General features: G+C 33.2%; 3 protein-coding genes and 1 pseudogene across 4 annotated transcripts; 3 read left to right on the top strand and 1 right to left on the bottom strand.

The window, feature by feature from the left end:
* The first annotated feature begins 4,846 nt into the window (after positions 1-4,846).
* LOC145581466 (protein argonaute 7-like) lies at positions 4,847-8,787 on the top strand. The gene is made up of 3 exons (XM_081638471.1): positions 4,847-5,406; positions 5,803-7,027; positions 7,132-8,787. Exons 1-3 carry the CDS (start codon positions 4,953-4,955, stop codon positions 8,585-8,587), a joined length of 3,135 nt encoding a protein of 1,044 aa, XP_081494597.1. The 5' UTR covers positions 4,847-4,952; the 3' UTR covers positions 8,588-8,787.
* A 4,596-nt stretch (positions 8,788-13,383) lies between these two features.
* LOC145581467 (serine/threonine-protein kinase Aurora-3-like) lies at positions 13,384-15,983 on the bottom strand (annotated as a pseudogene). Its single transcript, XR_014099631.1, has 6 exons — positions 15,750-15,983; positions 15,406-15,648; positions 14,853-14,948; positions 14,180-14,394; positions 14,026-14,098; positions 13,384-13,912 (listed from the first exon to the last, which is right to left on the bottom strand). The product of XR_014099631.1 is annotated as a serine/threonine-protein kinase Aurora-3-like (transcript).
* Positions 15,984-19,859: 3,876 nt separating this feature from the next.
* Positions 19,860-21,793, top strand: LOC145581465 (uncharacterized). Its single transcript, XM_081638470.1, has one exon. It carries the CDS (start codon positions 20,280-20,282, stop codon positions 21,357-21,359), a length of 1,080 nt encoding a protein of 359 aa, XP_081494596.1. The 5' UTR covers positions 19,860-20,279; the 3' UTR covers positions 21,360-21,793.
* Positions 21,794-24,948: 3,155 nt separating this feature from the next.
* LOC145583431 (uncharacterized) lies at positions 24,949-25,907 on the top strand. The gene is made up of 2 exons (XM_081640670.1): positions 24,949-25,266; positions 25,602-25,907. Exons 1-2 carry the CDS (start codon positions 24,949-24,951, stop codon positions 25,905-25,907), a joined length of 624 nt encoding a protein of 207 aa, XP_081496796.1.
* The last annotated feature ends 1,661 nt before the right edge of the window (positions 25,908-27,568 follow it).

The following is a 27,568-nucleotide window of genomic DNA, read 5'->3' as shown; positions in this document are numbered from 1 at the left end:
AACAAATTATATTATGTCCTTAATAAAAGTGATTAAAATATAATTTTTGAGCTTGTGCTTAAATTTAATTAGGAAGTTACGTATAATAAAATCACACATTGATCAGTGTTAAATGCTTAGTATGTCCTAATGAAAACTATGAGTTATATAAAAGGAACATCTAAGATCCATTAGCTTGGAGTTGGGTTCATTGGAGACAGGAATTTTGAGTTTCTAACCAATCCAGTCTAAATTCTAAAATATACCCAACCCAAACTCACTCATCCCAAATTCCCAATTACTTTGAAAAAAAAAATTTAAAATTGAAAATCACATTAATATCAAGGATTTTGACTCCATTTGTTTTATTTAATTTTGTCTGAAATCATTTTATATTATCATAATTTATATAAACTGATTTTATTTTATTGTGATTGAATTTTTTATTTTTTTTATATTATTTAAATTTATTTTATTTTATCTAAAATTATATACATTTATTTTTTTAAAAAAATAAAATAAAATAAAATAAAATACTCCGTAAAATAAGTTAGAAAAATAAATGAAACAAACAAACAAATAGACCTTTGTTAATTAAAAAAGACAATAAAAATTTTGTGGCCAACCCATAGATTCTTAGTCAAATGTATACTATACAAATGATATTGTCTTTTGACTACATTTTAATAACGGTTAATAGTATATTTTTTTCTTAAATAATAAATAGCTAAGGGTTCGTTTGGCATCGCTGTGGTTTTCTGTTTTTTGGTTTTTTGTTTTTTAAAAGTGTATTATATATGTCACATAATGAATAAAAAAATATATAGACTTATTAAAATCATGATAATTTTGAAAACTGACAACAGAAAAGTGGAAACACCTTTTTCTTGTTTCCTGTTTTTGGTTTTTGGTTTTCAAAAAAACAGAAAACTAAAAACCAAAAATGATGCCAAACAAGCCCTAAGATTTTTGTTTAAAAAAGAAACAACCTCTTTTGACCTACCAACCTCTGATCAAGTGGATAAATGGCCCCCTCAAATATGGATGTTTATAAAAGATGATGCAAATTTGGGGCTGAAAATAAAGGTGTAAAGAACTATAAGATACATATAATATGGTCATCTATCTTTGGGAAATTTATGCTGGCTAATTATTATATTTTGTATTAATCAACACTTTCTGCACTAAAAAATTATTAAATTAACACTTTATGGAATTGTTGGTACTTAAAATTTCTTTTTTTATTCAAATAAAAGAAAATGGTGTATAAAGTGAATAATCCATTTAATAATTATTACAACCATATTCTTGTCTCAGCAAATCTAGTTATTGATGAATGGTATATATAGTAGTGTATGTCATGTTATCCAAACTATAACCTCATATCTTATAAGAATAGAACGTTCTCATTCTTGATTAGACCTAGCTTTGAATATGAATTTTCAATTTTCTAGTTCACCGCGTTTTCGGTGTGATTAGTCACATCGTGTGGTCGGCTGACACATACCATAACACTAAACGGATAATTTTTAATCAAATAATTCTTAATGGACCGAGTAACTCTTGATTGACAAAGTAACCCTTACATAAGTAACCACGACCACACGATATGATTAGCCATAAACTTTATGTTTTTAGTTTCATTCATCCCATTATTTCGTGATATGTTTAGCATGTTAGAATATCTAAAGATTCTAAACTATGAAGTATCTTTGTTTATTTCAAGTATCCATGTTTTACAAATACATTTCCTAATGCAGAAGTTCGAGCGGTGATAATGAATATAAATTATAAAATGTTAATGTTCAAATTGAAATTGAGGCGATTCTAACAAGTAATTACATGACTTTGTTTATTTTTATGTATTAAGTACAAACATTGGTCAAAGTAGTACTATGCAATAATGAACTCTTATCTTTGTTATGTCGAGTATGTTAACACATATAGTAGGTCATTATTACAACCTCTATAGATATGTTTATGTTTAGTGTATTGAAGACACTTCTTAGGCCCCATTCGTTTGGATTGAATTAATCTGAAGAGAGAAAAAAAAAAAAAAAAAAAAAAAAAAAAAAAAAAAAAAAGTGAATTGAAATGAACTAAGTTGAGTTGATACTACCACTTTTACTATATCAATTAAATTATTACTCCCTCCGTCCCCGAAAGAACGACCCATTTGGGTTGATTACGCGGGAATTAAGAAAGTTAAATAAAAAGAAGTAAAAGTATATTGAAAAGATAAATTTACATGGTTTTTGTTAAAAAATAGAGAGAGAAAGTAATAAAATTACATGGAAAATCAAATTTTTATATGGGGAATCTAATTTTGCACAAATATTGTTGCAAATTGGTGGGTGTTTTAATGCAAATGAGTCATTCTTTTTGGGACTAAAATTAAGCTAAATGGGTCGTTCTTTCGGGGACGGAGGGAGTATTAATTTATTAATTAATTAATAATTTCATCATTATCATCATCATACTATATTACTAATACGTCATTACTAGTCTACTACTACTACTACTAATAATAAAAGGGTAATATTATATGTAGCCCTAAGGGGCTATATATAAGCATTTAATACACTCTTGGAAATTGTATAAAATTAGGAATTCATGATAAAAACACGCGTAAATAAGTGTAATTAGTGTTTATATTTTTATAAAATACTATTCCATTCGTATTTAAGTTAGATTGAATTGAATTAATCTCTAGTCAAGAGTTAAAATAAAATATCCTTCAATAAAAATTAAGTTAAAGTTGAAGGATTGTTAAACTCAAGTGTATTAATAAAAAATTTAGTCACAAGCTAACAAGTGGATGTTTCAAAATCCGACCATGAATATGTTAATCATGGTTATCCTAGATAATTTCAAGAGATGCACAAATTTCTCTGTTGTATTACCCTTTTTTCATGAATTTTATCAATTATTGGGTCATTGGGTGTACAATACAAATAGTTACAAAACAATGATGTTCCTACTGTAAACAAAGTCCCTTCATCATTCACCAAGGTCACTTAATTTCTTTTATTTTTATTCTTCTTGGTAAATTAAAAGTACGTGCACCATTGTTACTCCATTCAATGTTTGCCTAATTTTAGTTAGTAGACATTATAGTGGTGTGATACTGATTTGTGCTTTTTTGAAGAGGTAAAAATTTAACAGGTAAAATTTTTTAATTCCTCTATCTTTTAAATATTGTTATACTCCATACTATTTTTCTTTCTAGTTGTTCTTTCAAATATTGTCTACTTTGTGTTATGATTTATGAATAACTCCCTCCGTTTGTTTAATTGTTTTATGTAGATTTTTAGCACTAATAATATATTCTATCCGTTTATCAATAATTGACACAGTATATTTGACTTTTTAAAAAACTTTGATCATTTTTTATTCCTATTATATAAAATAAAATGTAAGTAAAATTTTATATTATAATAATGTGCATTAAGATCAATTCAACAACAATTTACCTATTGACATATTATTTTATATACTACCTCCGTTACATATTAGTTGCAAGTTTGAGTATTATTTTTGAGAGATAAAATATTCCAAAATTACAACTAATATGTAACGGAGGGAGTAATAGCAAAATAAAAGATGGTCAAAGTTAAGAAAAAAAAAATCAAATATATCAATTATGTAGGAATAGAGAGAGTAAAATGCAAAACGGCAAAAGAAAAAAAAAAAAAAAAAAAAATGCAGGAAGGGCAACAAAAACAGTGCTACAGAATAAATCAGCACATTCCCATACAAACCAAATAGCATACCTCCACAAATAAGGGCACATTGACCTATTTTCTCCCCTTTTCAAGGTTTACCTCATATTCTCCCTCTTTTCTTTTCCTCTTTCCCCCACACTCTCATCATATTCACGAGAAATGCCTTGTTAATATGCGATATTAACGCATGTTGTTTATATGAGGGTGTGAAAGACATTTCGTATCATTTAGTAAGGGTAAAATAGTCTAGCGGGAAAAAAGTGACTAACTGTGGGTTGACGAACGTTAACTTGGACGGGGTTACGTTTTATTTCAAAAACGCTGTACCATCTTTGCCCGTGCCGTTGATTGTAACACCGTTTTGCAATTGTTTTTAATTCTTTCGACATTCTGATTCATGTCAGCGATCTCAAATGTCATCGATGCTAAAGCGATTCAATTTTTAAGTGGGCGATTGCGGTGGTTTTGGGTTTCTTATTTAACCAAGTGGTTACTGCGGCGGTAGGATGCGAGCAATGTACAGTTAGGGTTGAACCAGGTAACTGTTCTAATATCGTCGTTTTACCTCGTTGTTGTTGAATTTTGTGGTTTGGGTTGCAATAATTTATTAACAGAAACGACTTCAAGTGTAAATTGAATTCATAATGTTAGTTTGTTTGCCTAGCATGAGTGGAAATGAATTATGAAAAAATTGATTTGAATTGGTACTCTGATTGAACACTATGAACCAGCCGGAATACTTTATTGAAACGATTACTTAGTTAGTTTAGTATTTTTGGACTGATTGGACGACCTGGAAAAATGGAGAATTGGATAGCTTGGGATGGTGTTCTCCAGCTCCTCGAGGACGGGATCTTCTGATTCCCAAATTCAACACAAAACGGAATTGAACTTCAGCGTTAACCATCCACTAACGTCGCAAGTTTTCTGCCAGGTCAGCTACAGTGCCAGAAAACAATTAAATATTGCAATATGCTTCAATAATAACGAAAATGCCATCATATTAACATATAACGTTAATATGTCATATTAACTGGGGGAAGCTCTCATATTCACTTTCAACATTAGACACAAAGAACTTCACCTCCCTTAAACTCCAAAGACCAGTCACTTTCTCTCTCTCTCTCTCTTCAATAACTTCAGTTTCACAGTTCATAAAAACACCCTTTTTTTTATTTATTAAAAACCCATCTTTTATCTTCCACAGTAAAATCTTTAAACTTATTTTTTTTTCCTCTCAAATTGGTTATGGAAGAAACAAAAAATTCCAACCAAACAACAAGTTTAACTCCTCAAAACAGAAGAAGAAACACCCATCATCATCATAATAATCATCAATATCATAATCATCATGCCATTGTTAATCCTTATTATAATAATAACTATAATTATTATAATAATGTTAATAATAATCTGTTACATTTGCACCATTTTAACACTTATAACAGATTAATTGGGTTTTTTGATCAAAACTTTCAGCAACAGCAACAACAACAACAGCAGCAACATCAACTTCAGCAACAGCAACAGCAGCAGCAGCAGAATTACAAAGGTCTCCTTCCTTTACCCCCAATATTACCATTTCAACAAAACCACAAATTTAGGCCTAAAACCCATTTTCCTAAACCTTCTGTTAAACCCCATAAATCTGCTACTTCCTCTCATAATCATACATTAATCCCACCTTCACCTGTTTCACAAGGTAAACAAATTTTTTTGCTTTGATTTTTATTTTTTTGTTATTGTTATTATTAATACTACTTGTATTATTTTATGCAATGGAAAAAAGATGCATTACTTTTTGAAGATATTTAAATGATTGTATATGGATATGGCGGAAATGACACTCTTTCCTAATTTCCTTTTGTGGGGTTACTGTTTGAAAAAAAGAATGTTATTCAGTTCGTATATAGAATTAATTGTCACGTTGATAGTGTAATTTGCTAGACAATATAATTTTTACACAAAGAGAGTGCCTTTGAATGGATTAGTCTTGTATTGTTTTTCTTATATTGCTTTATTTTTTCATTAATGAGTGTTTTTATTAATAGTGTTTATTTTAGCAAAAGCTAATAATGCAAATGGGTTAACAAAACAGCTGATGAACAACTGGGGCAGCAACTTAATTCACTTAACATTAAGAAGAAGTGTAGTGTTGTTGAAACTACAACACAAGCATTAGTAGCTGCAAAGAGACCAGATAATGGTGGAGTGGAAGGACAAGTTATATCTCTTCTTGCTAACCATTTTCGTGTTAAAATCGACCCGTGCCAACAGATTTTTCATTACAATGTTGAAATATCTCCTAATCCTCCTAAGGAAGTAGCTCGCGCTATTAAGAAGAAACTTGTTGAAGATAATTCGGGTGTGCTTTGTGAGGCATCTCCTGCTTTTGATGGTAGAAAGAATTTGTATAGTCCTGTTGAGTTTCGAAGCAATAGGCTCGAGTTCTTTGTTAATCTCCCTGTTGTTGTTAATAGTAAGTCATGTTTAGAAGGCAATGCTAAGGAAGGAGTTGAGCAAAAAGTTAAGTTGTTTAGAGTCAACATTAATCTTGTATCTAAATTAGATGGAAATGACTTGAAGAAATACTTGAGCAATGAGAGAGATAATTGGGTGCCACTTCCTCAGGAGTATCTTCATGCTTTGGATGTTGTATTGAGGGAATGTCCGAATGAGAAATGTATCGCTTTAGGAAGATCAATGTATTCGGTTTCAATGGGAGGGAGTAGGGACATTGGAGGAGGAGCTATCGGATTAAGAGGGTTTTTCCAAAGTCTTAGGCCAACCCAACAAGGACTTGCTTTGAATGTAGATCTTTCAGTGACTGCGTTTCATGAGAGTATTGGAGTCTTAAAGTTTTTGCAAAAACGGCTCAAGTTTTTGCACGATTTACCTGAGAGGAAGGAGAGGAGTTTGACAACAAAGGAGAGGAAGGAAGTTGAGAAGGAGTTGAAGAACTTGAGAGTCTTCGTTTCTCATAGAGATGCTGTTCAGAAATATCGGTTTCATAGCTTGACTGAAGAAGTTACTGAAAAGCTCTGGTTTGAAGACCGGGATGGTAGTAGATTGAAGCTTGTAGATTACTTTAAGGATCATTATGAGTATGATATTCAATACAGGAATCTCCCTTGTTTACAGATCAGTAGGAGGAAGCCATGCTACCTTCCGATGGAGCTTTGCATGATTTGTGAGGGGCAAAAGTTTCTCGGTAAGCTCTCAGATGATCAAACTGTTAAAATAATGAAGATGGGAAGTCAAAAACCAAGAGAACGAAGAGCTATTATCAATGGAGTGGTCAATGGACCGGTTGGACCAAGAAGGTAATACTTATTAAGTCGTTATCAGTGAAGGTTTTGTAGCTAATCTCCAATTTCCTTTCACAAGCTATGTATGATGACATTCTGTTTTTTGTTGTCCCTTGTAGTGGCGGCAAAGCAGAAGAATTTAATCTACAAATCTCGAAAGAAATGACAAGATTGAATGGTAGAGTTCTTAGGCCTCCAAAGTTGAAGCTCGGAAATGGAGGATTAGTAAGTGATGTACTTCCTTCTTGCATTGATCGTCAATGGAGCCTTTTGGGCGGGCATGTAGTTGAAGGGACACGAATTGATAGGTGGGCGTTGATGAGCTTTGGCGGAACCCCTGATCAGAAATCTTATGTCCCTAAATTTATAAGCCAGTTATGCTTGAAGTGTGAGCAAATGGGCATTCTCCTTAACAGATCCACTGCCATCACCCCACAATTCGAGCCCATCTATGTCCTAAACAATGTCACTCTCTTAGAAAGCAAACTATGCAAAATCCAAAGGGCAACATCAAACAATCTCCAGCTCCTTCTGTGCTTAATGGAGAAGAAACATAAAGGGTATGCAGATTTAAAAAGGATTGCTGAAACCCGAGTTGGAGTTGTAAGCCAATGTTGCTTATACTCAAACCTTGGTAAATTGAATTCCCAATTCTTGACAAACATGGCTCTAAAGATCAATGCCAAAGTTGGTGGATCCACGGTTGCACTATTCAACTCATTGCCCTCTCAAATCCCTCGGCTTCTTACACAGGACGAGCCAATAATCTTTATGGGAGCCGATGTCACTCATCCTCACCCTCTTGATGACTGTAGTCCTAGTGTTGTAGCTGTTGTTGGCAGCACAAACTGGCCTTCAGCAAACAGGTATGTGTCAAGAATGAGGTCGCAAACACACCGCCAAGAGATCATTGAAGACCTTGGAGAAATGGTAAGTGAAATACTTGTTGAATTTCGACAAGAGGTGAAGAGTCTTCCTAGAAGAATAATATTCTTTCGAGATGGAGTTAGTGAGACTCAGTTCTATAAAGTCCTAAAAGAGGAATTGCAATCAATAAGAGCGGGATGTGATAAATTCCCTGATTATAAACCATTAATCACGTTTGCAGTGGTACAGAAGCGGCACCATACAAGACTGTTCCCTGATGAAAGTGATCCAAATTGTTTACATTTCTGTGATGAAAATGTCCCTCCTGGGACTGTGGTAGACTCAGTGATCACTCACCCGAGGGAATTTGACTTCTATCTATGCAGTCATTGGGGAGCAAAGGGAACAAGCCGACCAGCACACTACCATGTTCTGTGGGATGAAAGCAAGTTCACTTCTGATGAGTTTCAGAAGTTGGTTTATAGCTTATGCTTCACATTCGTAAGGTGTACAAAACCAATATCTATTGTACCCCCGGCTTATTATGCTCATCTTGCTGCGTACAGGGGCAGATTGTATCTTGAAAGGTCGGAATCTATGGGTTCTATTAAGGGTGTAGCTTCTACGATGTCTCGGGTTGGTCCTCCAAAGGCAACTCCTCTACCTAAGATTAGCGAAAATGTAAAGAGGTCTATGTTTTATTGCTGACTGACTAAGTTCTTGATGTTTTTATGTGATGAAAGTAACATGAGCTAGTTTAGCTTGTAGATTATGGATAACAGCCAAATAGATTAGTGTGTGCCGTGCTGATTTAGCTCAGTATCTTAGTGAAAGTCATTTGTATCAATCAATGTAAAAATATTATAATCATGACTTGCTGATGGGTATGCTACTATGCTTGTAAGCTGTAAGGGACATTGTATATAGACAAAAAAAAAAAAAAAAAAAAAAAAAAAAAAAAAATCATTTCATGGAATTTATCTTTTTTTTTGTATGTAATATTCCGTAATGCTTAATATTTGTACGATAAACTGGCATCCTAATTCTTGAATACTACTAATACTTCATCAACTAAGATATTAGCAAGGGGATATGGATTCATGTACTCCATTTGTGAGTTTGTCCCACTAGGGTTGTCTCAAATGCGTTTTTTCACCATTTTAAAAGTTGGTTAAAGGAAAGAATGTAAGGTCTTGTATTTGTTATGTTACTGGTTTTACCTCTTGCTATCCTACACAAAAGGTATGAGAAAGTTACCGAGACAATCCAAAAAGGAAAACGGTGCAAAACTAGAGAGAACGATAATTTACATGTAGAGTTTATCTTGGTTTTTTTTTAGAGGAAGTAGGTGTAGAATGGAGTTATTCATGGAGTTACAACGTAAAGCAAAAGGAGGCTAACATTTGTATGGAAAAGTGTAAAGACTACTACTACAAACTAGGAATTAATAAGGCAGTAAAAAGCTACTAATCTACTACAGGTTTTTAAAATGTGTAAATATCTGTGATTTTCTTGAGTTGTCAAATTGCGTAAAATGTAAATGTGTAGTACTAGTAGACTAGTAGTACTTGGTAAAACCTTTAGGCTTCCCCACATAAATGCTGTAGTTCTAAAATCTGCAAGTAACAACAAATATTGTTTGCAGAATGAATAGAAAAGACACTGCCAAATTCATTCTGTAATTTGTATGCCCACTGTCCCTATTCCAATTTTGTTTTGCCCTTGTGTTCTCTGTTTTTTTTTTTTTTTTTTTTTTTTAATACACAAAAATTATAAAAAGTTAAAAGTTGTACTTTAATAATTTTAATATCTTAATTGGAGTATTTTAGTAAAAATAAAAAAAAATTAATATTGATGATAATACTCCGTATGTTTTAAGAAAAATCTACTCCGTATCTCTTTTCCTATGACTATTAATCACAAAAGATGATCAAAAATGCATGTATGAATACTACTGTATAAAATTTCAAACGTTGCAATTATAAAAAAAAAAAAAAAAAAAAAAAAAAAAAAAAAAAAAAAAAAAAACCAGAAAAAGTACAAAATAATCAACATTCATGTTGTAGGTGCAAGTTAATAATCTTTGAAATCGACAATCAAATGATATTTGACTTTAGTCACGTGGAAAGAAAAAACAAACCTAATCCTTTCTTAGTTTTTTCTTTAAGAGAAAATAACTATACTCCATCCTTCATCTCTTTCAAAAGAGTTTCATAGTTAATTTTTTTCATTGTCACTAATTTGCTTTACTTTAAAAGTGGTAGAAAAATTACTCTATAGTCAATTCATGTATTTGGTGTCAATTATATACTGGTATAGTTGGTGAAAAATTCACCTTGTAAGGTCAAATCCCCTCGTTACATACTTGCAATATTTGAGAGTGATGATTCTTCACTACATTTCTATGTAATTTGTGTACCCACTCAACCTAAACCTCCTTCCAATAAATTATCACATTTGAAAATTTCAATATCATATTTAAGTTCTTGAAAACTAAATACAGTTACATCTAAAATAGGAAGAATTCGCCCATTTTGATACACATCATCACCGATACACCATTTAGCCGTGAAGATTGACTCTTGCTTGAAGAACCCTAGCAATTTCCCATCTAAAGAAAGAAGAAGCCAAAGAAATTGGATGTTTTCAAGTATCAATAAAAGAAATTCCAAGTTGAAATATTTATAAGGGGCATTTTAAGATTAATCTAACTCAAAAACAATACTAATGATAGAGAAAATTGGATGCTATATCAGTTTAACATAAGATATTCCAAGTTCTAATTAAGTCTTTTCAATACAGAACGAGAAATTTCAACTAAGTCTTTTTAATACGGTATGAGAAATTCTAATATTTTACCGTATATTTTGTTGAAAAAATTAAGCACGGTCGAAACTAAAGATCGTGTAACATGGAAAGAATATTATACCTATACCAATTACGACTTGACCATAGAAATGTAAGTAGCACGGACAGACTAGGCAAACAGTAAAATTGGGGAACGAGAAGGAAATGGAAAGCAATTTACGAGTATCAATTAAACTCTGTTTTAACCGAAAAAAAAAAAAAGAAACTCTTTGAAATGTCAATTTGCGTACAAACCTATTTGTATTTACACCCTTTGGTTTATGTTCCCCACATAAATGGTGTACGAGTAGTTTAATTTGCACGCAGCAAATCTGCAAATAAGATAAAATAACTTTTCTGCAGGCTGAAAATGAAATGGCATTGTCTACTTCTTTTAGGTCTTCTCTTGTGTAGACGTGCTGGTTGTTGTGTCCCCACATTTTCAATTCTTTTCCTCTGTTTTCGTTACTATTCAACTGCTACTTTTACGCCTACTTCACCTATTTCATACTCCACTGAACAATTTTAAAATAACATTGGAGCAAATACTAAGGGTAAGTTTATCCCTGTACCTAAACCTAATGGTAAGTTTATCCCCACACTCAGATTTCATACTCTATCACATCAGCTTTTTACTAATTTTTAATTGCTTTTTTATTATTCAGACTTACACAAAACTCTCTTCATTTTCACACATTGTCCCAAAACTCACTCCAGACTCACTTACCCTCCTAAATACTAACACTAATTTATTTATAAATCTATTTCTTTTATAAAATTATTTTTAATACTAATAATATAATGTGTATTTGTATATATTATAATTTGAAAATAAAAAATACTTCGTGCAATATAATAATTAGGAAAAAAAAATTCCACTTGCACACTACCCATATTTGGGTTTGAGGAATTTTGGGATTGATTTTGTTGAGTTGGATTTATAAGAGAATGTAATTGAGGATTATTTTGCAACAAATACAAAAGAGGATTCAAATCAAAATTTTGATTTGGACCCATGAATTATTAATTTTTGGCAAGTTTTTTATTTTTGGAGAGAAAATTATGGGAGAATATTGATCCCAAATTATTTTATAGGCAAAATTATTATCATTAAATAAATAGCCGTTAAAAATTTTATAGCAAAACTGATGTTGGGAGAATTGGAGCAAGTTGCCGTTGGATATTGCTCATAAAACAACAATGATGATGATGAGGTGGCATGCTATAATTGGACAAAACATAAAATTTCAACAAGTGGGGACCTTTTTTGTAGTCTTGAAGGTGGTCTGAATATATAAAACTCTCTTCAAGACTACAAGTCTTTGTCAACATTATAGCAAGACTCTTACTAAAGTCTTAGCTCCAAACTCTCATAAATCTTAGCGATAAACATACCCTAAACTCATAATTTAGACTTTGTCACGTCAGCTTTCCATTAAAATTAAATTATATTTTAATTATTAGACTCATACCAGATTTTTTTAATTCTTAATACATTATCTCATAACTCACTCCAGATTCAATATCTATATATTTATTTCTTTTATAAAAATCAACAACATTTTTGAACAAATGAGTTGACAGCTCCTTATTGGCCAACAAAAAAAAAAAAAAAAAAAAAAAAAAAAAAAAAAAACAAATTGATTTTTATAAATCTGTAGAGTCTTAAAACTCATCTCAAAACTACCTATAGTCTTGCACCACTTTATTGAAAAAAAAGAAAAAAAAAAAAAGTCTTGTATCATTGTATGTGAGTCTTGAGTCAAGACTCCACTCGAGACTCACCAATAAACTCACCCTACGGGTAGAAAAGACGTGTTTTTCTTATATCTCACTCCCTCTATTTTAAAACACTCCGTAAATACTTTACTTTGACTCACATATTTTAATCATAATCAAAATGTATAATTTATAAATAGTTGATTTTTATTTTTTTTTTCAAATATACATTAACATGATTCTAATAAGTACTCAATAACTCTATTTAGACTATATTAATACGACTTTTCACCACTAAATGAAGCGACACCCCCACACCATACTCGAGATACTCCTCTTAACCAGACATACAACCACCAGGGTTGTCGCCAACTCTCGATACCATAAAGAACTACTCCGTTCACCCTTATGCTAGTCCTCGTGTACCCCGTGTCAATAAAGGTATGAACCATGTTTTTTGAAATGTTCTTCAAAGAATGCAAGATATCGTATATAGTTGGTACAAATCAAGGGACAGGGGATAGTAAGTTGAAGTATTACTACATATAGAGGCTGAATTAGTCTCTCTTTTGAAGATTTCTAAACCAATGAATCCATTGATCTATCAAAGTGTAAATGTTGATTTGCTAGCTGGATTAAGTATGGGTTGAAATTTGACATCAATTCAAGTAACATCAAGCATAACTGTACTGATACTCTCCTAATTGTAACCATCGCCTTACCTATGAATAAGAGTGCCATCACCTTAGTCCTTAGTCCTTACCTAATGATCTTAGTGACAGCAATAGAAAATCATCAAGGAAATTTGACACTGATGAACACGTTTTACAAATTAGCGAAATTAAATTGTTGGCTGCTCCATTTTTTCTTCACATTATCAATCAGCTTATGGTATACCTTGTGATGATACTCAGTCACCTTGGACAAAATTTTATCGAATAAGATACCATATGTACTTGGTGGAGGAACATATGGGTCTCATGCCAGCACAATACATGCAAGGTTTTCATTTTAACTACTAGTAATTACATTTCTTCATTAAACCTTTTTACAAAATTATACATGTTTAGTCAGCAAAATAAACAACTTCATTTTGGCAGAAACCTGGCAAAATAAAACATTGCCTTGATGACTACTGCACAGAAAAATTAGGAGGGTCAACAGATTGAACACTTACCGTCCACAACAGCCACAACCTTTGATGATGACTTCCGAAGCAAAAACTTGCTGGCCACAGGAGCCACGGCCTTCAAAGGCTTCAATGATGAGTTGATGAATTTTGAAACAAAAGCCTGGAATATGCAAATAAATTCTGGATACAGCATTGAGTAGAACCTCATTGACTTGCTTGGAGAAATTTCTAATCTATTTAAGGTAAATTCCTGCAGGTTCTGCATTCTTTAGAATCCAGGGGTGCTCCAATATCTTCTGAAGAGAGAGTATCTCTGAAGAGTCTTTCACTAAAAGCTGCAAGATAGATATCCAAATTTCATGATCAAAAGGCAGGAATACCAAAATCTTTTAGAAGTGCATTGGTTTCCAAGTAAAAGTTATGTTTCTAGTATGAAGAAAGAACCTACTCGGGTAATTAGATCCTTGGCCTCAGTGGAAACTTGGGGTGCAACTGTAAAGTTCAAATCAACCTTCATAATCCTACATAAGGAAACAACTAAGCTTAGCAGGCTCTAAACCTATAGTCTTTATTTACTTAATTCGTTATGCCATTCATTTCACCTTCTGAAAGTATCACGTTGGCTCTCAGCCTCGAATGGAGGTACTCCATACAAGAACTCATAACACAGGACACCCAAAGTCCAGTTGTCAACTGCATAATCATGGGATTTGTTTTCAACCATTTCAGGTGCCAGATAGTCAAGAGTTCCGCACATAGTGTGCCTCTTGTTACTTGACTGTACAGACCACCCAAAATCTGCAATCTTCAGACGACCCTGACGTGCAAAAATATAGCACACTTAGTTTATTTATCTACTGCTATTAGACTAATTCCTTAGCTAATAAAGCATTTATTTATCTTACTAATGTTTGCAACTTTTACCAGACTGGGACCTTCAACAATTTTATATATCTCATGCATACAGATCATTGACTCACACATCCCAAGTGCGATGAATGATATATTAGGGAATCAGTGTTAATGACTTAGTGTGACAATCTCTAAGCAGGAAACTGTTTAATTGACACTGTAAATGTTTTGATACACATAACCAACCAGTTCAATGATAACTAATGCTCAAGATTTTATTCACAAAGAAGAATGAACTTTAAATACATTTGTATATGAAATAGTATAGTTTTAGGTGCACAGATTGGTATAACGTAGTCCGCCGTTTGAACAGAAAACCAAATTAAAAGCACAAAAAAGACAGCTAGTTACTCAATATAATACCTCATGATCAAGCAACAAATTCTCCGGTTTGATTTCCCTATGGATGACATTCTTGTCATGACAATATGCCAATGCCTCTGTCAAACTTGCAATGTACTGAAAATAGAAAAGTTACCTAAGATCAGCAAAACTGAAGTTCAAAAGTCAATTAATACAGAAAATACAAGAAAGCCACTAGAACTAACAGAAAACAGAACATAAAAAAATGACAATTTTTATAGAATTCAATCTTTCTCCTGATTACCCTCCAAACCAGCATTGTACTACTTTCTTCCTAGCCCAATGATCATAAAGAACAGCATTTGAATTAACAGAAAAATACATCATCAAATATATAAAACTTAACCACTTCCTAATAACCCAAAATAAAACTTCCTAATCCCATCATTGCGATCAATATACACGAGCCATTTTTGAGATATAAGAAGTCCAATCAAACAACTAAACCACAATATTGATAGTAAAAACATAAACGCCACATAAATTTACCAGAAAACACATACAAAAATTATCATAAATTCAGTGAAATCAAAATTAAACTTCAAAACTATACCGTAGCAGCCTGCTTCTCGGAAAATTGACCTACTCGACGGAGTTCATTATAAAGCTCACCCCTAAAAGCATACTCAAGTATCAAGAAAATCCTTTGATCATCATGAAACCACCCAAAAAGCCTCAACACATTCGGGTGTCGTAAACTCATCTGAATCTCCATCTCTCTCCTCAATTGATGATGCAACCTATATTTCTCTATTTGCTCCTTGAAAATCACCTTCAATGCCACTATATATTTACTCTGCACCTCCGAAATTTTGAAAACCAAAATCAAAAATTATAAATTTGCAATAAAACTGACAATGAAGAAATCAATTACAGCTCGAGAAATTAGGGGAAAACCTTGGTTTCGCGAGCGAGGTAGACTCACCAAATTTGCCCTTTCCTAAGGGTTTTCCGATTTCAAAATTTGCAATTGACCAATTTCTGTTGATTTTAAGGTTTTGTAAATGCTGCTGATTTTTGGATTGTTGAATTTGTGGGTGTTTAAGGGGGTGTTGTGGGGATTGTTGCAGAGGTTTAGGGTTTTGGGGAGCCATTGATTTTTGAGATGGAGAAGAGAGAGAAATCAGGTGAATGGAGGACTATTGAAAGAAGAAAATAAGGAGGGAAAAGTGTTGTACATTTGCATTTGTGAGTATTACGGCTTGTTTGGTTTACCTTTTTTTTATGATCTGATTTAATCTGATGGTCTGATTTGACAAAATTTTGACAGTGTCCGATAATCTATATCGAAAACTTATATTAAGTGGGTTTTGTTAGATTTATAATAATGTGTACTTTATTAATGTATAATTTTCATAATTTTTTTCATTACGAAATTAAAAATAAAACGCGATAAAAAAAAACTGCACATAAAACGATGATCTGATATAACTTTTTTTTTATTTGATCTGGACTGAACTTATTTTTTCTAATCTGATCTGAACTTATTTTTCTGAAATAAATAAAAATAAGGTGAACTAAACAAGACCTTAAAGTGCAAAAAAAAATAAAAATAAAAAATAAAAATTGAGTTCACAAAGTATTGAAATCAAGTTAAATTATTGGCTCTTGCCTCTTCCTCTCTCCCTCTCTAAAAAAAAAAAAAAAAAAAAAAAAAAAAACCTAAAATCTTTGGCAAACCCTAAAATCTTTGGCAATTGTGAGGGGCTACCATAAGCCCCAATTCTTTCTTTATTTCCTTTGTTTTTTAGTCACTAATAATCCTCCTTGCTCTTTCTTTATGAGAGTTTTCTTCCCAATTTTTGGGTTTGTTATCTCCTTTTGTGAGAGTTTGGTGTTTGTCTTTCTTATCTTTCCTTATGGAAGATTGGAATTTATTTTTAGGGTTTTATTTGAAAAATTGCATTCATGGGTTGTTGTTCGTACAATTTTGCAATTGGCGTTGGAATTGAGGATGCAATCGACATGATCAAGTAATGAATTTTCCCAAAACTATGTCAAGAAGATGGACTCCTTCACAGAACGCTGCATAATTCAGCGAACGATCGGGGGTTGTGCTTCATCGTCAGACCTAGTTTCTCATTATCACAGTTTCTTTAAAGAGGATTTCTACTTGATTAACTTAGATTGTATTTTACTTTTCTATAATGCTTATTGTAGATACTGTATGACTTTCAATTCGCAATTTCTATCTTATTCATGGAGTACCATGCACAAGGTACTCCAGATTTGTAAAATTCATGTTATTTTGATGTTATCTTCTTATTATTTTAACTTATATATAATGTTATTTTTAAATAAATGTATGTTATTTCACCTTTTTTCTTAGACATCTTCCTCCCACACTCTCTCTCTCTTCCTCTTAGCTACTCTAACTCAAAATCACACACTTTCTCTCTCCTCTCTTCTTTCAATTTTATGGGTTTACCATAAATCAACCTTCCACAATCTCCTTCTCAGCTACTCCAATTAACTCAAAATCAATCACACTTTCCCTTTCCTCTTTTCTTCTTCCAATTTTTAGGGTTTCTTAGAAAGCAATGGATTCGAAGCCATTAAAGGGTTCAAATGTCTTCATGTCTAGAAATTTAGTACCGCTTGATGTGTTCGATTCTCTTCATAATGTCATAATACTCAACGCTGCTAATGTTATTTTGATGTGAACTTATTATTATTTCAATTTATACATATGTTATTTTTACATAAGTACCTGTTATTTTATGTAAATTAAAATAGCATGAGCTGAGGTTTAACTAAATAAAAAAATAACATATTGTTGTAACAAAATAACACAAACATTTAAGCAAAAATAACTCAAACATAGTGTATGGAGTACCATGATCCATAGTACTCCAGGAGTATATAATATTAACCGCTTTCAATTAATGATATTTTATCTTTCCCTTCAAAAAAAAAAAAAAAAAAAATATTTCGTCTTAAGTATTCATGTTAAACCCTCAATCCTTAGATATAAATATGATATTTATACACTTTCTTTTTAGTTTGAAATCATGTAATCTTAGCCGAGTTGGACGCTTAGACACATACTTGTGTCTGACATGGGTATCTAAGTTCATGTAACATTGAAGTTAAATTTGATAGCTCTTGAACTCGTAAGAATACTATGATAAAGCTAAGGGAGGAATGGTATGATTGCTAAGATAGAGCCAAATTTTTTTTGGGGAAATTGCTCCTTAAATTTGGTTTTGATGAAAATTGGGTAGCGTTTGATACTCTTTTATTATACAAATAAATGGTGGTACTTCTGACTTGGTTACTCTAACCTGAGGGCTTCGGCAGAGAGATCATCTCTCCTTGTACATATATATTTTGGTTGTAGATGCTTTTTCAAGCTTATTGTAGGAAGCTTCAAGAGATGGGCATACACAGGATCAAAGCTAGCATAAGTGGTCATGTTATATATTTATCATCATCTCCTTCGCAGATGACCGATTACTCGTTGCAAAAGCCAAAAAGGAATGCTCTAAGATTGTTGAAATTCTCAGCATAAAAAGCTAGAAATCTCGTTTAGCTAGCAAAAGGGTGTGTGTCATACAAAAACGAGGAAATGTTAGATTTATTAACAATGTGACTGGATGATAATCACGGGAAATATTTGGGCTTACCAACCATTGTTTGAAAGGGTAAAAAGTATAATTAGAATTTAGAAAAAACTGAAACACAGAGAATATAAATTTTCTTACCCTAACAAGGAAAGAGATTCTTCTCGAGTTAGTTATTCAAGTTGTTTCGGGTAAAAACAATGGGACCTTGCCGAAGGTCCAATAAAGTGGTGAAGACTGGGCTCGGTCCAAGTGATGTTGGGCCGAGGATTTCCTGCACAGCAAACACACGTAAACTAGCCTCGGGGGTGTTGCCGAGAAAGACCCCTCCGATGCTAAAGTCAGTACAATGTGTAGAGAGAAAGCTATGCAAGAGAATTAATTGCTTGAGGCTTTGTGTGAATATATGTGAATGTACAAATGTAATATTGATGGCTTTTATACCTTTGCACATATGGGAGGAATGGGCTTTGGCCCAATTGACTTGCCTTGTGGACTGATCTTGACTTTAGCATTATTTGGAGAGTTGAACCTTGACCTTGGGCTTTTAATTGGATCATTTAATGACTAGGCCCAATTGGACTAAATTGGGCCCAAACACAAGTTATTTTCACCTACATCATGAGAGTATGTTACCTTTGGAAAGAAGGGCAATTTGAATGTGGTGAGGGATCATGTTTAAGAAAAGATGCATGGAGTGGGATATGGAGCTCATTTACAGACACCGTTAATGAGTATGATATGAAATGTGTCCTTTCAATACCTCTAAGCCCTCATGGATGGACAATACTCGTTCAAAACGACCTATATGTTAAGCAAACCTGGTAATCTAGACGATTTCCACAAAGGTTGGGTTAAACTTTATTTAGAATTTTGAAGTAACTACGAAGGTTTGTCATTTTTTGTGGAGAATATCCACGGGAACACTTCCAATTCACTCGTATTTGAAGTATCGTCATGTACGGAGATCGAGGAACTAAAATATCTAAGCATACTTTTCATATGGAATATTTTCCGTGCATTAACACGAATAAATTATTGTAATATTGAAAGGAAAGCATGGGATTTACCGGGTTATATCTTTATTTTAGTAGTTATTTATTAAGACCTTAAATGTTAACCAACATACGAGTACATAATTTTTTAAGACTATTTTTTAACAAGATCCACCTAAACCATGTCAATATGCCACTCAGTTAAACAATCAATATAAATAATCAAGATTAGTTATGTTATCGTACACGTTTATAATGGTTCTCAAATTAACTCTTGATAAGATCAATCAATGAAACAATACAATGAACGGGATATCTACTCCTCATAGCTAGCCGTCGAGCCAATAGTCCTGAACCATACAATAATTATCCGAGCTACGAACCACCCGATTGATCATTTCCTACAGAGGACCTAGACTACATCCACAGACCCTGGTCAAGGGCCATGCATAAACAAATGCGCAAATGGCAATTCCTCCCGACACTTTGCTTACTCTCTCACTGGAAATCGCAACACTTACAAAAACACGTGCTCTGTTCTTCTCTGTTTTTTTTGGAACTATTACTGCAATTACAATAACAAAAAACTCCTTTTTCTTCAATCAATTCCAAACCCCAACTCACGTTCTGCACAAATTCCACCCTTCTTCCTCCCCATCAGCTCAATCTTCACGTTCTCAATATTCTTGGTACTCTCACTTTCCCATGAATTCTAGGGTTCTCTCTCATTTCCCAGATCTATAATTGTCTTAATTCTGTAAGCAAATTCCTTTCTATTTTAAGATCCGATTATTTTAACATATTACTGTATCTGGTTTTGATTTTGTTTTATAGTTGTTAGTTTCTGTAATTAGTTTAAAAGGGGAGAAATGGAAGATTGTGATGGTAAAGTTAGGTTAGAGAGATTATCAATCGAAGGATCTAGAGATACCCAGATGGAAAATCCAGTTGATTTGGGTACCCAATTGAATTATCAGTTTCGTTCAATGAGTGTTTTGCAGATTTTGAGAGAAACAGTGAGAATTCTGAGGTATAATTGTGGTGGATTTATGGGGATTGCAGCATTGTTAATTTGTCCTGTATCTGCTGTTCAGCTGTCAAATTTGTTAGTTGATCATACTATTGTGAGAAGATTGAGTATTAGGTTGTTATTGATTGCTAGAGCTAGTGGTTTACCTCTCAGTCCTGTTGTTAAGCAATCTTGTCAAAAGTTTGCTGACTTAGCTGTTTCAACTGCTGTGTGCTTCTTTTTGTATGTCACATTGTCACTTGTATCGAAAGCGGCTGTTGTGTATTCGGTTGATTGTACTTACTCGAAGAAACAATTTGATGCCTCGAAGTTCTGTGTGATTGTTCGGAAGTTATGGAGGCGGGTTGTTGTGACTTATGTATGGGCTTGTATGATGATTGTTGGAGTTGTTACTTTGTTCATTGTTATTCTTGTTGCTGTTTGTAATGTGTTCTTGATATCTGGGTTTGTACCGGATTTAGTTGTCTACCCAGGCATGGTTGTTGGTCTTGTTTTCTCTGTGGTATTTGCAAATGTTATAATTCTTTGCAATGTTGCGGTTGTGATCTCGGTCTTGGAGGATGCTTCTGGACCTCAGGCATTATTGAGGTCTTTTGTTCTGATTAGAGGTCAGACTCAAGTAGGTCTTCTTATGTATTTGGTGTCGACAATAGGGATGGCATTTGTACAAGGATTGTTTGAGCACAGGGTGAAGACTTTGAGCTATGGAGATGGGTCATCTAGAATATGGGAAGGGCCACTTTTGGTGATCATGTATTCCTTTGTAGTGCTTATTGACTACATGATGACTGCAGTTTTCTACTTTAGCTGCCGGTCATATAGTTTGGAGGCTGCTAATGAAGAAGCTCAGTCACTTTTGGAAATGGCTACTGCAACCCCGAAGGCAAACCCTGTTGATAATGAGAATCAAGCTAGTTGAATGGTTCATTTTGACATAAGCCTCTATTGAGATCCAAATGTAACCTATCTTGTGACCTAACCAAAAAGAAGGTGAAGTGAATTGAACTTCTGATTGTACATCTTGGGGAAAGGATGCTGTGACTCGTGTAGTAGAATGCCAGCGATGGTTTCGATTATTGAGTATACAAATTTTGTAAGCCTGGCTTTCTGCCTCGGAACTATGTGACCTGTGAACATAAAGGATGATGTGCATTAGGAATGATTTCTGCTGAAAATCGGTAACTAATGTTTTTCTAGGTTTAAGTTATACATCTTATTATTTTACATTCTGGGTATTTGGTAACTAGAATGTAGCTTTCCCCCACGATCGATTTGGTATACATGTATGTTTTATTTGTCTCCATTGATGATGCTATAAAATCCTAGTTATCACTGAAATAATGTTATTCGATTTTCTACGTATATAGTTTTATCTATGCTCAATTTTCTTGTTGCATGCTTCCTAGTACCAGTTTTGTTTATTGTTGACTCAAATCTAACACTAAGGGAACATTAAGGTTGCTGATCTCTTTATCATAAGCAGATATACCTCCTTGATCCAGGATTCATGATGGTTTGTCTTATTATACTTGTTACCTTAGCATCTGATTGTTCTGTGCTTGATCTTGTGATGTAACATAAATCATGAATGAACTATTTTGTTTTTCTTCATACTCTCGCTGCTTCCTAAAATTTTGCAATTTTACATGGTAAACTTATTACAGAATTTAGGCGTCTACTTGTGATGAATTGATAATGTTATGCACAATGGATTGACTATGCACATTGCACAAGCAACTACAAAGCCAGCTTTGACAAAAATGATCTTATACTCCTATTGATTCAAAATGTTCTTAAGGTATTAGTCCCCTAAGACTTATCTTGATAGAAGTCTCAATAATTTATCGAGTGATAGGCTTACAATTCTAACTAGTAATAATTTTTATGCTGATAGACTTATGTTGATGGACTTATATTGATAGTAGTCTCCAATGTTTTCTGGTCGACAGGCCTATAGTACTAACTTGCAGTGATAGGTCCAATATTGCTTTGGTCTCTGCCTCCTGCAGAAGACAGGTAATTTTTCCAAGAGGAAGTTAACTTCTTGTTTGAAAAGTTACTGTACGCAATATCCATTATCATCTACATCGGCTTCTGTATGCCAGAGGAAAATTATGTTCAATCCTTGAAGAGTTTTGCCTTAAGCAGACAAAGTACGAGTAAGAAATTCTATTTTACCTTTGTTCCTTGCCCCTATGTCACTGATGAGGTTAGTACTTGTTCAAGTTCTTTGTTGTCTGCATCTTATTTCTAATTATTGACTGGAGCACTATATATATTATATATATGGGGGTTGTTAGGCTGGCTAAGTAGTACAGTTTACCGTATATATAAACTATCTATTGGGAAGTAGGAAATCTTTGAGTTTGGTTGATAAAATGGGAACCACAGGAAGTGTAACTTTTTGGGAAATCTTACTTAGAGGAAGTTGCTTACGTAGGTTCCAAGTAAAGTGGGATATCATCCCACATCAACTTGAAAATGATGCATGCTCATATAAGTGAGACAAAAAATAAGGACAAAGGTTAATAATGGGAAATCATGGCTAATATGGTTTGGTTGCTGTAATTTCATGAATAAATGCTGTTGGTTTTGGGTTGCTTTGAAGATGTTGTGGTGTTAAAAAGGGTTTAAAGGGTAATTTAAAATAATGGTAGTCCTATTGAGGTTATAGTCTTAGTGGTGTAAAACGGAGAAGGGAAAAAAGAAGATTAAATTTGTTCTATATCCAAATTCTTGGTCTAAACATAATCTTGCCATCTTTATGGCAGAGACTGTTATTTGTGTCTAGAAGTAGTCCAATGTTCTGCTATAGTGATTCATATAATCATATCTGTGAATAGAAAGGTTTAACATCAAAGGGAATGGGAAGAGGGGCATCCTTTATTTTTATTGAAGGGGAAGGAGGAGATGAAAATTGATACGTAGGAAACTTTGTTAATAATGCTGACAGTTTTGCTTACAGAGATGAAGTCAAAAGTTGAAGCTAATGCTCTAACAATTTATGATGTACCATATATTCTGTGAAAAAGTTAAAAGTATAGGAATACGTTAACGAAAAAGGCCCCGCTTCAAGCCTAGGGGCCGGGGCAAACCACTTTTAGGCCAAAAAATGCATGCAAAACCTGCTAAAATCGGGATGCTCCGGAGCATGCTATTGTACTGATCCGGCACGTAGAATCAGGCCCAAGAATTCGGATGATTTCAAGCCAGGCCAATTTTGATACTACTTAGTTAATTGTAACTTTGGGGTATTATTTGAGAGATATAAAATATTCCAAAGTTACAGATAACAATTAACGGAGGCAGTATGATAAGTTTTTCAGCTAAACTAAGGACTCTAGCTGTTTTTATCCATAAAACTCAAGATTTTGTGCTTAGATTGGGATGGGGATGTTTTAGGCTTATCTTTGGCAGTAGTGTGATGGACTGACTTTCTAGGATTAAAATCTGATTTAATAATGCGAGTAAATAAAGATTAAAGCTTAGAGTTTGATTGATAATGGTTGAAAGGTTACAAAAGATAGGATAATAGCTTAAGGCTATCAATCTTCAAAAGTGAGTTTAGCTCACAACTCTCCAAAATGGCTTTAGGCCATGACTCTCTCTAGGTTTCCCTAATCAATTTCTGCCTATTCTACTCCTCTCTACCTATTTATACTAAGGACTATTAACCCTAATAAACTAATATAAACTAGAATACCTATACTACCCCTCCAGATTGATCTATTACAAGTAGGTGCTAACTTGATAGAAGATATAGAATTAATATACTCGAAATTGAACAACATTGTTATTAGGATTCTTTAGGCTTTAACAAGTTGGTATTATGTGCTTACAAATTTTTATTTTAGTGAGTTTGTGTTGATTTGAAGTCCATTTACAAGATTTAAATGACATGTTGAACGTATTATTCGTACGTGTTTAAGATTGGTTTTTGGGATTACAATACGCTTTGTTATGATATATTTGTGTAAATAAGATATATTATTGTGCATATATTTGTGTATATCCTTTGTAGGAATATTTGATAAGTTATATATATTGGTGGTTATGGTAAATGAGCCGTTTAACAGCTTCCCACTAATCTGAAATCATCATAAAAACTACAATTACTGATAATCATATTCATATACCAGAAGACATAATTCTCCAGATTCTACCAAAACTCCCCTCGAAATCCTTGCTGAGATTCCGAAGCGTTTGCAAGTCTTGGTACACCCTCATTACCCACAGCCATGAATTTCAGCTGTCACCTGAATTCAAATAACACTCATCCTCGTCGTTTGATTTGTTTTAAGCCTCGAAATATATTTCCACGAAATACAACAGATTGTTTCTGGGTTTTTGATGAATCCCTCACTTCTAAAGAGCCTTTACCTTGCCATCTTCCTCTGGAAGATCGAGAACCTGGAAACTTCTGAAAAACAAAAATAATTGGATCATCCCATGGGGTTTTATGTCTTTTTCATCCCAACGGAGATTATTATCTACCAGAAAGCAGATGGATGCAAGAGAAATACTTGATGTTTTTGTGGAACCCTTCTATTAGGAATTATAAAAGGATGGACCATCCATTACAGGTCCCTTCAAGGGATAGATACAGAACCATGAGTATGTTGATGGGATTTGGATATGCCTCCAATGATCGTGATCACAAGATTATCATAATCACCACAGATGAACATGACAAGGATCGTGTTTTCATTTACGCTCTAAAGACGAGTTCTTGGACTGAAATCACACTCAGAGCAAAACTTAAATATTGGGGACGCCTTGTAACAGAAGATGACTCAAGGACTTATTTCAATGGAGCTTTTCACTGGGTAAGATTTTGAAATTTGTTGTTGTTAATTACTCCGTATTTATTTTGGAACAATAATCTTCAATTAAAAAATAAAAATTAAAAAAATAAAATAAAATAAAATCTTACTATTTCAAAAATTCAATCTGCACGGTATGATGTTTGAAAATCTATGGATAAAATCTATATTTTTATAGTTTTACATTACGATTTTTTCACATTGAATGTTACTAATTCTCAGCTATTAGAAAAAAAAAATAAAATAAATAAATAAAAAATACCAGTGATAAAAGCAAGGCAGTGATACATTGCTCGGATAATTATCGTATAATGGTGTGCTTCCATGTCGAGAGGCAGGAGTTGTACTACTTCGACCTAATACCAATGCAAATGCAACCATACAAAGGTCAAGGTCGGTGTTACCAACCCCTTGTTTACAAGAACATGCTCGTGATTTGTGACATAATGGGGTATGTGATTCCAAATGATCCTACACCCCTAAGCATTAGATTGTGGTGTAAGAAGACATACAGGAACACTAGTTCTTGGACTCTTTTGTTTGAAGTGCAGACGCGGAAGGGTTGGTTGTTCCGCCAACTCCTCTATGGAGCATACTACTATGATGAAGACGATGACAATGAGGATTCATCGGTTGTTAGTTAATGATTTGGTATGGACGTCTGACCCTCATAATCAACAACTTTAGCCACTCCCTACAAAAACCGGTATTCTTAATCAATTAATTCCATACGAGGAAAGCCTTCTTCTGTGATCATTTGCTAGTGATTTTTGTTTTGGATCTTAACCCTTTTCAGCAATTTTAATTGTTCTCCTTGTTAAATCTTTAGCTCTTAGTAGTTTGAGTGATTTCATTACTCATCAAGGAAAGTACTTCGTATGCTTTATGAACCCGAGATGTGTAACAGTTGTTGACATTGCATATTTACATTCGTATTATGAAAACTTGAGCAATATACAAAGTAAATACTCCCTTACATTAAACCTTGTGTTCGACTATGTGGTTGTGTTCACCGTATTTTTAATCATAAAAGATAAGTATGATAAAAGTAAGTTTAGAATAAAAAGTGTTAAAAGATTTATTCAATTTTGATAATACCACTAAAATAACTTATACGAGTAATAAGTACAAATTAGATAAGTTATAAATAGGGCTGTTCATCGGTCCAAAACCGGATTGGACTGATACGGATTGGACCGAAAACCCAAAAATAGAATTTTAAAAATCGAAGACCTGATCGATTAAGTTGGGACCAAACCCGAACCGGACCGAAAGAATTGGTCCAAAATCGGACCAGATCACTTTGGACCGATTTAAGAATTTTTTTTAAAACAAAAATCTAAATTTTTAATAAAGTTATGGAAAACACAAAAAAGTAAAGGAAAAACTATATTTTAACGTCTTCTTTAGTATGTTTAGTACAAAAAAGCTTATAAAATTAAAGTTTTCTAAACTTATTAACGATAATCTTAACCATTATTTAAGGTTTCACGTTTATTTTTAATCAAAAAATCGGTCCGATTCAAGATCGGTTTTTATAGGGTTTTGGAGCGGATCGGACCGAAAATCGGAAAATTAAATTTCAAGACCTGAAGACCGGACCGATTAATTCGGTTCGGTTCCGTCCGGGATGGTCCGATCCATTTTTTCGGTCCGAACCGATTTATGAGCACCCCTAGTTATAGAAATGGTGAAAATCAATTTAAAAAAATGACAAAATAAATCTAATTTAGAAGCAATTTATTGGATGCCCTTATGCATTTGATCAATTGCTAATTTGCAATTATTAGATGATTGTTATCTCCCAAGTGACAACCATATTGATTTTTTTTAAAAAAAAATAATATAAATCATACTTTGGGATTGTTCTCTTCAGAATATTTTCAATTCAGCTCAGCTCCAATAAGTTCAGTTCAGTTCAGCCAATCAGAACAGACCCTTCCTCTATTCTTTTTTATTTGACCCGTTTTGACTTTTAAAGTATTTGCCACCCCTCCTTTGATCGTCTTTTGTGAATAATAGGTAAACAAAAGTATATTTATATGAAATCTTTTTGAATTCGTCTCAATAATTACTTATAATTCAATTCTCATCTTTTATTTTTGTTGGGGTAATCAAAATTTTTAATCTAAAATAAATGATAAATTGCTTTTTTAATTAGTTGAAATACTTCATTTGTTTTCTAGTTGACACACTTTATTTTATGCTTTATTTTACAATAAAATTAAAATTGTATATTAACAAGCGTGATAAAATAAACTTGTCAATTACATACCCCACCCAAATATAATCTAATTCAAATTTC

This window comes from Chenopodium album, chromosome 15 (genome assembly GCF_948465745.1).
Source record: "Chenopodium album chromosome 15, dcCheAlbu1.1, whole genome shotgun sequence".
Classification (NCBI taxonomy): Eukaryota; Viridiplantae; Streptophyta; class Magnoliopsida; order Caryophyllales; family Amaranthaceae; genus Chenopodium; species Chenopodium album.
This window is presented reverse-complemented; position numbering and strand designations above follow the sequence as displayed.

Excerpts from the sequence above, each read along its gene's own strand:
- LOC145581465 (XM_081638470.1), top strand. The coding sequence starts at position 20,280 with ATGGAAGATTGTGATGGTAAAGTTAGGTTAGAGAGATTATCAATCGAA.
- LOC145583431 (XM_081640670.1), top strand. The coding sequence starts at position 24,949 with ATGCAAGAGAAATACTTGATGTTTTTGTGGAACCCTTCTATTAGGAAT. Across the intron at positions 25,267-25,601 it reads TCAATGGAGCTTTTCACTGG|GAGTTGTACTACTTCGACCT; the intron begins GTAAGATTTTGA and ends GTCGAGAGGCAG.
- LOC145581466 (XM_081638471.1), top strand. The coding sequence starts at position 4,953 with ATGGAAGAAACAAAAAATTCCAACCAAACAACAAGTTTAACTCCTCAA. Across the intron at positions 5,407-5,802 it reads ACCTTCACCTGTTTCACAAG|CTGATGAACAACTGGGGCAG; the intron begins GTAAACAAATTT and ends TTAACAAAACAG. Across the intron at positions 7,028-7,131 it reads GGACCGGTTGGACCAAGAAG|TGGCGGCAAAGCAGAAGAAT; the intron begins GTAATACTTATT and ends TGTCCCTTGTAG.